The sequence below is a fragment of the Solanum verrucosum genome, unplaced genomic scaffold (assembly GCF_900185275.1).
Source record: "Solanum verrucosum unplaced genomic scaffold, falcon-dt-bn FXZP01000103.1, whole genome shotgun sequence".
NCBI classification, from domain to species: domain Eukaryota; kingdom Viridiplantae; phylum Streptophyta; class Magnoliopsida; order Solanales; family Solanaceae; genus Solanum; species Solanum verrucosum.
Genome location: NW_026020048.1, coordinates 4,579,429 through 4,592,087, shown reverse-complemented (window position 1 = coordinate 4,592,087; position 12,659 = coordinate 4,579,429). Strand labels below are relative to the sequence as shown.

The 12,659-nt window shown below is 36.7% G+C and overlaps 2 protein-coding genes across 4 annotated transcripts in view; one reads left to right on the top strand and one right to left on the bottom strand.

Moving 5' to 3' along the window:
- Positions 1-12,659, top strand: part of LOC125821974 (zinc finger CCCH domain-containing protein 1-like) — a 325,811-nt gene that overhangs the window by 205,998 nt on the left and 107,154 nt on the right. The window lies entirely within an intron of this gene.
- On the bottom strand, positions 37-10,807 carry LOC125821956 (protein transport protein Sec24-like At3g07100). Of its 2 annotated transcripts, none has more exons than XM_049501312.1 (14): positions 10,586-10,807; positions 8,646-9,750; positions 8,404-8,542; positions 7,282-7,472; positions 6,767-6,874; positions 6,473-6,676; positions 6,093-6,324; positions 4,892-5,041; positions 4,620-4,776; positions 4,248-4,375; positions 3,826-4,148; positions 3,558-3,746; positions 820-1,055; positions 37-569 (listed from the first exon to the last, which is right to left on the bottom strand). In XM_049501312.1, the coding sequence occupies exons 2-13, from the start codon at positions 9,729-9,731 to the stop codon at positions 822-824; spliced, it is 3,141 nt and encodes a 1,046-aa protein (XP_049357269.1). In that variant the 5' UTR covers positions 9,732-9,750; positions 10,586-10,807; the 3' UTR covers positions 37-569; positions 820-821. The 2 variants fall into 2 exon arrangements, with proteins under 2 accessions (XP_049357269.1, XP_049357268.1); XM_049501311.1 differs by having other exon boundaries at positions 37-566.

Genomic DNA, 12,659 nt, shown 5'->3' with positions numbered 1-12,659 from the left:
AGAGATTATATCATCTGCACTATATTTCAGCTCAACAAAATTTATTACGGGCAGCAAAAATTCAGTTATGCAAAGCAAATGCATGTACAAGATCTCTACAAAAGTCTAAATAAATCCCACTCAAACACATACCCTATCCCCACAACATCAAAAAGATAAATAACTGCAACATTGTTCTCTTTAATGTCTCATTTCACTCTAACCAGACCAACACGTGAAAATAAATACTAGTCAATTAGCATTTCTTTCATGTTGTTCACCCCAAGCAAATGGGGCAGCGCTAAGGACGAGCACAATCTTCCTGCTCCCACATCTTAATGCATGGCTGGTCCACGTGTATGAAATGATCCCAACATGAGGAGAAAATATTAGTTCTTCAACTAATGTTACAAGGAAATTCAGGTAAGCGCAGCAATCAATGGTGTCAATTAACACTAACAGCAGATTTCTTCCATGGAAGCTTTTGCTCATTGAATAAACCATCCATAGCTGCAAGTGGCAACAAGTTCCAACTTCTACTGGAATCGGCACTCGGTAGACCATAAATGATTGAACATACAGGAACCCTGCTAAAATAGGAAGTGTTCAATCAGCAAGCAGACTAAAACTCGTCATTTTAGGTTCATAGTGGAGAAATGCATAGGTGATCACCGTGATGACAATCTCTTCACCAGTAATCTGTTTCAATTTCCTTTAGATATGCAATAATAAAGATTCACCCTTAACTCTTTTTTGGAACACTTGGGTACCACCCAAAAGATGAAGTCAATAATAATGCAAGCACAAGAGAATTAACGACCAGCAAATACTTGTCATTACCTTTATGCATTTTGCTGGACTTGTCGGTGTACTTGCAGAATCCAATCCTGATAACCCATAGAACCACCAACTGGATCCTCAATTAGATTTGCAAGCAAGAAGAAGCCTTCTCTAGGCTGTTCACCTTGCCTCACAAGATGGCATAGTTGATAGTATGATCTGTCGTTCTCCCTTTGCCTTTTAAGCAAACCCATCAGTTCTCTTGACATTTCATTATCTAGCTCTTGAAGTGAAACCTGGTTCGCAATTAGAAAAAAAAGATCACATCAGAGAGTTAAAGACGAGCAGAAAATTTGCAGGAGCTGTCTCAAAACATCACACAGTGAAGGCCATAGGGTTGAATCAGCGAAGAAACCAGCGGAGTGTCAAACTCGGTTCCTCCATTCCAAATAAATTCCATAGGTTGTGTCTCAACTTGGGTTGCGCCTAAGTTGTCCTCTGTCCTAACAGGTAAAGTCACTCCCTGCACTCTCAAATACTTCTTTTTCCTTCGTTTTTTTTTACGCAAGGGATGGGGTGGGGGGGATAAGCAAGAAACACATCCCTTCAAGAGAGTATTGCTGCATCAAAGAAGAAATCCTTTTTTATGGATAACCAAGAAATCCCGATGTCCAGTGATGAGTGGTTCAAATAAAACTTCAACTCATGACTTTATATTTGTGCGCAAAGAAAATGGGGAACCTAGATTCAGAAGAACGGAGGCACATACACCCTATTTTTAATGATGGAGGTGTCTGGGCCAGCTTGCACACACCTCTATTAATTCCACCAGCTTGGGCAGATAGGACCATACACCCATGTTTTAAGGTTTCCATAAGCAAAGAACGGCCCTCTAGGCAAACACATCGTAAATTCTCAGTGAACGTTATATCACATGTAAGCAAACTTATTCTAAAATGAAGTGAATTACCCAAACAAGGATTTAAGACCTAAAGTCATCAAGGACCTCTTTCAACAAGAATCTTTAAGATTCAGAAAAAAAAAATATCCTTCTTGACTCACTAAGTTCAAATTTGCAAGGCAACCAAAGAAGAGAAGTTATCTCTTCAAAAATGCAAAATCATTATCAGGGCTAAATTGCCCATCCTCCAAGTACTTCCTTATATCTTGACATCTGACAACTTTGTCAGAGTAACATACTAAATTTTGGTCAGTGAGGTGTAGATCTTATGACCTCACATATTGAGTGCACTTCCTTTCTCTTTTACCATATATCTCCATTCCAACTACTTGGATCTCAGTATTTCAGGGAAGTGGCAGATCTAAGCACTAAAGACACTGAAGGTGTATGTGCCTTCATCAGACATGATGGATGCTATCAAAGCAGCCATTCTTTCATTGCAAACCTAATTAGATGATAATTAGTACTGCTGACATACAGTCAGTGTTATCAAAAGTGTAAAGTGCAAAAAGACTCTAGGGTTCTTTGGGATTTAAGCGCAAAGTGCAAATAAAACACGGGTTTTAATGAGAAAAGGTGCAAATGGAGAAAAACTACAAATTTGTATGTGTAGTCCAAGATTAATAATCACAAGCATGAGTAATAAATATATGGACAAAGAAATTGCAAAAAGATTATGATAAAGTGAAATATCAATTATTTAGTGTCACATCTTTAGGATTGCACTCATTGGCAGGGAAAAGTATGCCTTTAGAGCCTTGATGATGAAACTAAAGCGCCTATAAAGCGAGGTGAAGTGCTCAACATGTTTAGTACCTCGCTTTAGGGCTTAAGTGTGTCTTTGACAACACTGAATACTGTATGCTCGGAAAACCAAATATGCAGGAAACTTTTTTACCTTCAGGGAAGAGAAATCATATGGGAAGTTTTGAACCTTTGGGCCTTCAGTATACACTTACAAAGGAAAAGAAATCCAGTTCTGAGGCTATCCACAAACCAGAACATGAAATCAACTGGAAGTACTTCTGAAGTACAAGTCATTCATATCTAGGAAAATAATAAAAAGGAAATAAAAAGACTAAATCTTAAGCATGACCCTGTTAACCTAGTAAAAAAGCCACACATAATTAACCTCACAATAGTCATCAAAGTGGAATAAAGTTAAGATGACAACATTTAGAGCTAAATACAACAGCAGAGAACTAAAGAGCTCTTCATCATCCGATGAAAAGCAAAAATATAGACACCTACACCTGAAGCAACTGTGTTTTACTAATTCTGTCTACATGCAGGCTAGATCAAGGAGATAAGGAATTAAGAAAATGTTATAGATTCCACAGATTTGGATGATGCAGTAATAAGGAAAATGTCAATAAATCAGTGTGAAACCTAAAGGGGCAGAAGTAGAATAAAGAGAACAAAATTCAGAAGATGGCAACAGCAGAACCTATGGAAGACAAATGACAAAGTATAAGTAAACGGATTGGAGATACTTATCTATAACCTACCGAGACCAGAAAGTTTTTAACTATAACAAAAAAGAAATAGATAACTAATGGTCCTACATAAAATGAAATAGGATGCTATAGGTGAAGCTGAGTAGAGATTTAGATCCTCTAATCAGCAACATCTATACTGGAGACAATTCCACATACGCTCCATGGAACTACATTCATTGTCGGAAGTCTAATCAGATTTTACCATTCAAACCAAACTACGTAGTTGGCATTTAAAGTACATATTCAAATTTCATATGGCTTACTGTTTGGTCCATTCAGTACCAAACGGAACCTGCCTACTATGGTGTGATGATGATACAGCAGTCTATAAATCTTACCTTAGAGAAGTCAGCAGCAAAGTTTTCTCCGAGCAAACTCTGGATCATATTAGGAGAAAGCATTCTACCAAACCAGATGACAAACCGGAAACCATCATCATAGAGATAGAGACCCTGGGGATCTAAGCTCTCTGATGTAAGTGGAACCCCTTTCAAGATGTCTTTAGACTCCTCAGGTGAAGATGGTTTCTAGAAATAGAAAAATCATAGGTTTTAGAACCTTTTAAGAAAAAACAGCAATAATGTGGAAGGGCTGTCAGATGCATACTTTTAGAAGATATTCATCTATACGGATCAACTTAGGATATAGAAGCTTCAACAATCTTTTAACGGGCAAAGCCATCATGGTATATCCAGCAGCACATCGTTCATCAAGCTGAGCATCAGCATATCCACCACGAAGGGCAGTTGTTTTGCATAAAGCTAATCCATATAATGGCAAGTACTTTAAAGATTCTGGATATATCATCCTTCCAGCCACACGGTGCTGAACAGCATGGAGATTTCGATATTCTCTAAGAGCTTTCACAATCCTGAGTTGAATAGAATTTCGAGCCTCCTCTAATTTAGAGGTCAGAGTTTTCTCAATGGCTGAAAGACAAGAACTTGCGCGTAAGAAACTTAAAAGTACTAAAGGGAAAAATCTCAAAGTCAAAGGACCAAATACAAGAAAAGTATAGCTAAATTTACCAAGCCTGGTAAAAAGAGAAATGATAGCACCAGTATCAGACAGGCGATACATTTCTCCTAAATCTGAAACAACAGGTGCTGCTGCTGTGTGTACTCTAATGCGCCTTTCTCCAGAAGATGATGTGTATCTTTTAATTGTTAAGAAAGTGTTCCAGGAAACCCTATTCCTCATTCATCATGGGTAAGTTCATTCATTATCAAAAAGATACATTAAAAACTAGGAAATTAATGCTTCTATGGAATATTAGGAGGGGAATTTTCATCCTAGAATAGACATCACCTGGACTTCTATTTAAAAAGTATCTGGTGCAGGAGTACTCGAGAAAATATATGAAGTGAATTGAGCTCAAAACATTTCATGCTAAAGGATACAGTAGAGCAATTTGGAAAAATACTGTCTGGGAAGTGAGTAGTGTTTCTTCAAGAGATAACTGCATTGCATATGCTTTATCACAGTCAACAGCAGGAAGTGCTATTAGATCAGTGGATCTCAGCATGAAGTTCCCATGATAAGTTGTAAAACGAACACCTGAAAGCACCAAACATCTTAGTGACCTTTACCAACATAAACTCCACAAATTCTCTTTATTTCACATGGAAGTGAAATTCAGCTTCTAGAGGTTAGAGTAATATAGCAAGATAACCTTTTCCACATCTTATGCGCATGACAGACTCCCAAGCAATCTCCCTTGTAAGATCTCGGGTTAACTCGTGACGCAATCTATCTTTGTGAATGGAAGCTTGAAAACTTGGATAGTAGTATACCTGACCACCTGTATACTTTGCCAGCGTCCCTACAACATAATTAAAGAAAATTATACACCAATATCTCATGAGGACATACCTAGATATTAATAATTGCAGTCACCAAAACTATGAACTCCCATTATGTGCAACTTTCAGTCAAATAAATTGAACTACCTTAACTGTGGCAATACAGAGTACAGCGAAGGTTTCAGTATACCAAATAATTTAAAGCATGACACAATTTTTCACAGATCCTTTGTATGTGATTCCTTTCTACTAATTCTGCTTTTGCTTATACTTCTAACAAACATCAAAGTGAAAGAACATCCAAATTCCTCACAGAAGTCACTCAATCAGCCTTCCCTGATTGCCTTCTGCACAAGGTCCCTTTATAAAACAAGATTATGTTTGACAGATTGAAAGATCCCATAGAATTCAGTGAGAAAATTTTGGGCATATGAAAGAAAATGTTGATATAAACCGAAGTATTCATCAACTGACAACTTGATAAAGAGGAGGATATTAGTGAGTTAGTGTTGCACGTGCATAGAAACTGGAGAAGATACTAAGTATCCATTGTTGCATTGCAGGTTGACAACACAATCGTGGGCTGGACCCTTGCATTCTAGCTTATATAATAGATCAAGAGTGTTACACAATGGAAGTAGAGGATGCAACCACGAGCTAGACTAGAGATCACAGAGGATCAAAAGTGAGAGATAGACAGCCTGGAGCATCACTAATACATCACTTTTGGTGCTTATGTAGTGCAAAGAAGAGAGAATGCTCCAGTGTGCTCCAATGACATAAAAGGCATCAAAAGATCCTTCATGTCCCACTTGTTAATTTGGTGTAAAGAGTGAATACCATGTTGTATTGACAATTGGAAACTTGTTTAGATGCCAGCAGACAACTTGGTTTGAGTCAAACAAACAATTTGTACAATCTTTTGACAAAAACTTGATGCATAGTAATGAATCCTTTGACTTATCAAAAGGAATAATTATTTTTTTTAAAAAAAGAAGTATTCATCAGCTTAAACATGAAACACAATTTAATCTGTGGGGTAGAGGTCCTTTATCGTTAGAGTTCAATTACCTATAGTAGCTATGTCAGTATATTTGTCGCTGAAAGCATATACATTGACTGCTATCTGATACTTGGTGAAATCAGCAGCCATCTGTTTATAAAAAGGATCTTCAGGTACTCTCAATGTATGTTCTTTATCAGTTCCATATACACGAAGATCATCTCCTCGCAGTTTTAAGCGGCCAACACCAAGTGATGGAAGGCTGCTTTGAAAGATCAGCAATTTACCGCCAAGTTGGTTCTGGAAGCAGAGAGGCGACATTAGTCGGTGTGAATCAACATAAGGCAAAAAAAGTGAATTTACAGAATGTGAAAGGAAAAACTTCTGTGCTACCAAGAACTTGAATGTCAGAAAATCATGTGAAGAGCATAGAAAGAAGGTTGCGCACCATAACCATGAAGGCTGTTTTAAGAGCTGGACCAAAAGCTGATTCCACATTCACATTATCCTGAAACATTGAAGGAAGGCTGTCTAGAAATGCATCTACCACAGTTCTTGATTCTGACAAGTTGACAAGAAGATCATCTGGCAATGGCACAAATACATCTTCGAGATCTGACATGACCATCATTTGAGGTTGAGTCAAGGATGACTGGTACAAGAGGAAAAGAACCCAAGTTATTTAACAGTAAATGGATATTGATATTATGTAATAAGATTAATCATTATTCGGCTGACTTGCCTTCATGTTATAAAAGTGTACTGTACTGTCGTAAGTTATAAACCCGATCTGTGTTCTCGGAAATCCAGGCAAGCTGTCCAAACTGTTCTTGATTGTTTGTGCTAAAACCTGACATAGATGTATAAATGGGATTAACAAAGGGCATACCTGATAAACTTGCAATTTATCAGATTATTCTACAAAAAATTGCTCCAGTAGCCAACAAAAATAGAAGTTTAACTAGACAGGCAATTGATACTTAATGGAATATCAAATTAAATGATAAAATTTGACAAAGAGCCCCACGTGCTTATATATACAAACATCAGACTCGTCTATGTGAATGCTTTCTCAGAAGCATTCTAATATAAGGTGGTAACAGCAAGACTTGCATCAACAAGCCACACAATAATGACGAATAGAGAACCATCTACTAGTTAGGTAACTTGCATGTAAGAAGGCTTAGTGGCCATAATTGATGTGTCGTTTGTTGTAGTTAGAGACAAACTGCAAAGCTCAATAACTAAATCTCTTACCTCAAGCATTCCACTTCTCACAGCAGTCAAAGATACATCGATGAGAAAGAAGTACAGGGGAGGCATCGGAGGCCGGACCATGTACTCAGCTGGAGCAATGAACTCCACGCTACCTTTGGTAAGTTCAGGCCTTTGATCCAAGTCGACTCTTCTGCCACTGGCATCCAAATGGGCGAAATATTCACCAGGAACTAGACATAAAGAGGAAAAATGAGCCCATGCATTTCAAAAAAGGACACAATATTCTACATCCTCAATATGCAATGGTAGAAATGAGAATCTGTAAGGGGTCGTTTGGTGTGAGGGATAAAAATAAATAGTGATGGGATAAATTTTTTGTATCGTTGCCATATTTGGGATTATCCCACCATTTATTTCATAGTGATGGGATTAGTTATCCCATATACATGGTGGGATAAGTTATCCCAGGATTAATCCTGGAATAACTTGTTCCCAACCAAACGACCCCTAAGATTCTTAAAAATGACAAAAAGCACAACAACGTAGCTGGGAGGCCCTGACATTGGATGCTAACTTGTTCATATATGGCAATGAAACAAACTATTGTAGACAAATTAAACCCAGCATCACAATCAGAGAGGGCACGGTGGAGTATCAAAGTTCTCTTAGCAGCAATTTGAATGGAAGGTGAGCAATGAGTAGAAGAAAGTCTGCTAAAGATGCAATGAGCAGAAAGTGAGGTCTACATAGAAGTTTTTGTTCATTAATAAGATAAACACAGTTTAGTGTTAAAGCTAAGTGGGGTCATTTTATTCAGGCATTTACTCATTAATCATCTGACCTTCAACCATTACTTAATCAAGGTTAAGGTTGTTTCTAAAATCGGGATGCATGTATTCTTGCAAGTACATATTAGGGTGCCAGCCTCATGCACATTAATCCACTTCCCTCCATCTCTCTCGCAACCCAGTCCCATCCTACCCACATATTAGGAAGTCAATCAATGCAAAAACCAAACAGAATATTCAAGAAGGAATTCAACTATTCTAGCTAAAACCTAACTGAAACTTTTAAAGTATACTAAAACCAAAAGGATAGCTCCAACGATATACTAGTTAAATACTCAAGACCTGAAGCAATATCAGTAGTGACAGTACTTACCTTCATTAAGCAATGCACATATATTACATCTCCACTTTCTTCCACTGTCAGTGAATGTCACATAAGGATTTACGTAAGTGCGACACCTTCTACAGCGGATGATACCAGTTGGGGCAAAATTAACCACAGGAACTTCTTCCTGCATGATGTAGATTTTGCACGTAGAGCAAGTGAGATTCATATGAAACCCTTAAACTGTAACTATCCAGAATATGAAAGAGTACTATGTCATGAATACAAACCCCATCAGGTGCCTCGGCGAGAGGACAAACAACTGCTCCAAGAGATAAGTGCCACCTTGAAGCCAAAGACTGAGAATTTGGTATGCCACTAGTTGTCAGCCTCAAAAATCTTGAACTGCAGTTCATGGGATACATCTCAGACAAAACGTTCCGCTCAAGATCAACGTCAATTGGTCTCGGTAGAACCTTAGAGTCAAGGCCGGAATCAAATGATCCTGGAACAGACCCAATTGAGAACGAACTGAAGTCTTCCACCAAACCTTGCATAGCTGACGTAGGAGGCATAGATCCTGGACGTTGAGATGTTAGAGGTGGTGGTGGTGCAAACCCTCCTTGTTGAGAAAGATAGGGACTAGAAGCTGCTGGCACTGGTGGAACATAGCCGCCTGGCTGAGAAGGAAATGGTACTGATTGTCTAGGTGGAGCTTGTGCAAACCCTGAAGGTTGCTGACTTATATATCCAGGAAAACCAGATTGAAAGCCAGGTCTAGCAGCAGGATAAGCTGAACCTGCTAAAGGGGAAGATGGCTGTGTGGTTGCTCTGGCAGCAGTAAACTGGGACTGCATGGGACCCTGATGAACATGTGGACTAGGCTGCATTGTATTTGCACCTTGAGGAGGAGATCCCATCGGAACAGTAGGAGGTTGGATTTGTGGATAATGGGCACCAGGAGGTGTTGAGAAAGGCCCTGAAACAGGTCTAACTGGGGCTGCTACAACAGGCTGCCCCGGCATTGAAGTGCGTGGAGGTGGTACCTGAGCTGTAGAAGGAAACTGCGGTGAGGGGAAACGTGGGAAAGGGTCAGACACTGTCGGCCCATATGGAGGTGTTGCTGTTGGAGGTGGCCTCCCTGCATCATTAGTCCCGGGTGGCATCGGTCTAAAAGTAGAGATCCCTGGTCCTACCATGGGGCCAGATGAGGACATAGCCGGAGAAGAAGTAGGAGGAGCAGGCCGAAAAGCAGAAGCATCAGATCCAACCACAGGACGAGATGATTGAAAAGGAGTTGTACTCTGCGGTACACCAAAAGGTGTAGCAGCAGGCCTTGAGGGAAAGGTTGGACGATTGGGATATTCGGTGCCCATGGTCACAAAGGACCGCTTCCTGAAGTTTTATCCACCAACAAAAACAATAAGACATGTCATTACCACAAAAATCAACACTAAAGCACAAAAAAAAAAAAGTAATGCAAGACTTATACATTAGCCAAAAATAGTAGGGAAACAAATATTTACAGAGTAATAGTGTAACCAAAGAATGGTAAAAAAAAAAGATAAGGACAAAGAAGAAGATATGCAACTACGTCTAAGTAGATACATACTTACTAAAGACATTTTCCATTTCATAATGAGCAGTCTGGTGAGTTTACCCAGCAAATAAGGAATGGTTGGGAGAATGACGGACAGGGGAAAGGGACACATAAGAAGGGCATAGCTCACTTCCACTTTCTTTAGTTGCCTACACCACATAGAATCTAGTTTCTAGTAGCTAAAACTCGTAGAGAACACTCAATAGAAGACAAATCACAACAAGGTTTGCCTCAATTCTAATAACTTCCTTTGATCCCTAACATTAATGTTGTTCCAGCAATCTATATTCCATCATAATAGAGGACAAAACAGTTAAATAAAAACAGTATCGGTAAATTCTCAATCTAGAGCAACATTCAATTCTGATGTTGATGTGCATATCCGTTATTCGAATCAAACTAACAAGAGCAAGTAGCCAAATCCATACTTGGTTTAATGCAGAATATAAATCAAACTAATAACTCAACAATATAAGTCAGCATCTGATCTCAAAAGATCAAAATTAACGCATCATCAAATTCCAAGAAAAACAAAATCCAATCTTTGATGTCGAAAACAACAGTTCCAAATCGCACTATCAACGCGAAATTGGCATAGAAGTCGTCGATTTGGAGTGTAGGGAAAATTACCTGATTAAAGATCTCGCCGGTGACGCCGCCGGCAAAAAGTGGAGTCGAAGTTGAGAGAATCGGCGATCAGTCGCAGAGAGGTCGAAGCGATGGGTTAAATCGCAGGATAGTGTGAGGAGTTAAAAGTTGGGCATATAACACAAGTCTCTTTTTTTCCGTCTCCTCTTACACAAGAACTGTGAAGATCCAATTACGAAGCGAAAAAAACAATTTTACTGCAAGGGCAAAAATAAAAGGAGAAATCAGAAGACCAAAGATTTCACTTTTGCCCCAAGTAATTTCATTATTCTTATACATCCTCCTCCCTTGCTTTGCCCATATTGCATTTTGGTCCTACTCTAATTTTTTCCCCGGATTCACAAATTTCACATTTAAATTATAGTTGTTCTATCATTTTACTTAGAAACTATAGTCGTTGATTTTTCTATTTGAACTGTCAATTATTTCATTTTCTCATCTGAACTATTCACCAATTATTTCATTTTGCTTCGTTCTTTGCAAAAAAACTGTCACTTTTATTGTACCCTTGATAATTATGTACTATAATAACGGAATTTTCAATCTTTGCATCAATAATCAACATTTAGTGATAAAAAAATCGTAAAACATATGTCCTTATTTAATCATATTAGCTATTGCAATCTATGAATGCACAAGTAATTATCCATCTTGTTTCTAATAACAGAATCAATCCAATGAAAACACATAATTATTAGAAACAATTGTTTGTTAGGGTTTTTGAGATTGAAAAAAAATCTTATTGAGAGAGTCTTGACTAAAAATGAGTGATGCAATATGTAAATTTAAATTTAATCAGATTTTAATGAGTATATCAAACATCGAATAAGAAATAAAAATTAAAAATGCGAAAAGGACTTGATACACCCTTCAATTTTGTCATGTAGAGCTAATATATTCCTTATTTGAAAATGACTCATATATACTATTTTCCTCTAACATGATATTGAAAAAAATTATTTAAAAAAGGTCAATGTAGAAGTATATTTGATCCTTCTTATATGTTTTTTCCTTTTTTTATCCAACTGTTAATTTAAATTTCCTAATTTGGTGGTCAAATTTATTTTTTCAGTGATATTTTTGTAAAAATTATTATGAATGCCACAATTATTATTTTTATAGATACAAAAACTAAATTACAATATAGACACAAAAAGTTAGTTTTACAATTATGATATAGCCGCACAAAAAACAATTTAAATTTTTTCTTCTTACTTCTTTCTCTTTTGTCTGTTTCCACTTTCTTTTTATACTTCTCTTGTTTTTATATTAAAGAACGAAAGAAATGAAATAAGAATATGAAATTCAAATAAGTTAAAAAATAATTCATGTATGAAAAATATCAAATACACCCTTGAACTTTGCTAGAAAGATCATATATACTTCTACATGAATTTTTTAAAAATTTAAAATTAATCTTTTTACTTTAATTAAATGAAAACGATATATGTGAGCTACTTTTATAATGACAAAGTATATGTGAACCATTTTCATAAGATAGTAATATATATGCGAATCACTTTTACAATAAGAGTATATCAACTCTAAATATGACAAAATTAAAATGTATTTTCATCTATATGGTGAAAATTAAAGTAACAAAGTAAATTGATTGTATTATACAATGCGAATTGACGATTTTTAACTAAAGTATTTTGTGTGCACAACATTTTGTTAGTCACAAAAAATTATTTATTGAGAAGTGATTTTACATTTACATTATCTAGAAATGATTCAAGCGATTTAAATTTTAAATACTTTTGTTGATATAAAATAAATACAGTATAGATGACAACGAAAATTCTAAAAATTTTAAAATGTATTATATTTATTTTTGAAACAATATTACAAATGCTCTATTTTATTTTTGTGCAACTTCACTTACTTACCATAACTCCCAATGATATCACAATAATTAAATTATGTGCTATTTGAAACTCATTCATTTGATTATTAATCTCATACATAGAAGTTAGAACTCACTAAATAGAAGCACAAAAAATTTATGGTTATAAAAAAACTAAAAATTAACATTTTTTACTCGCTTAACCAAAGA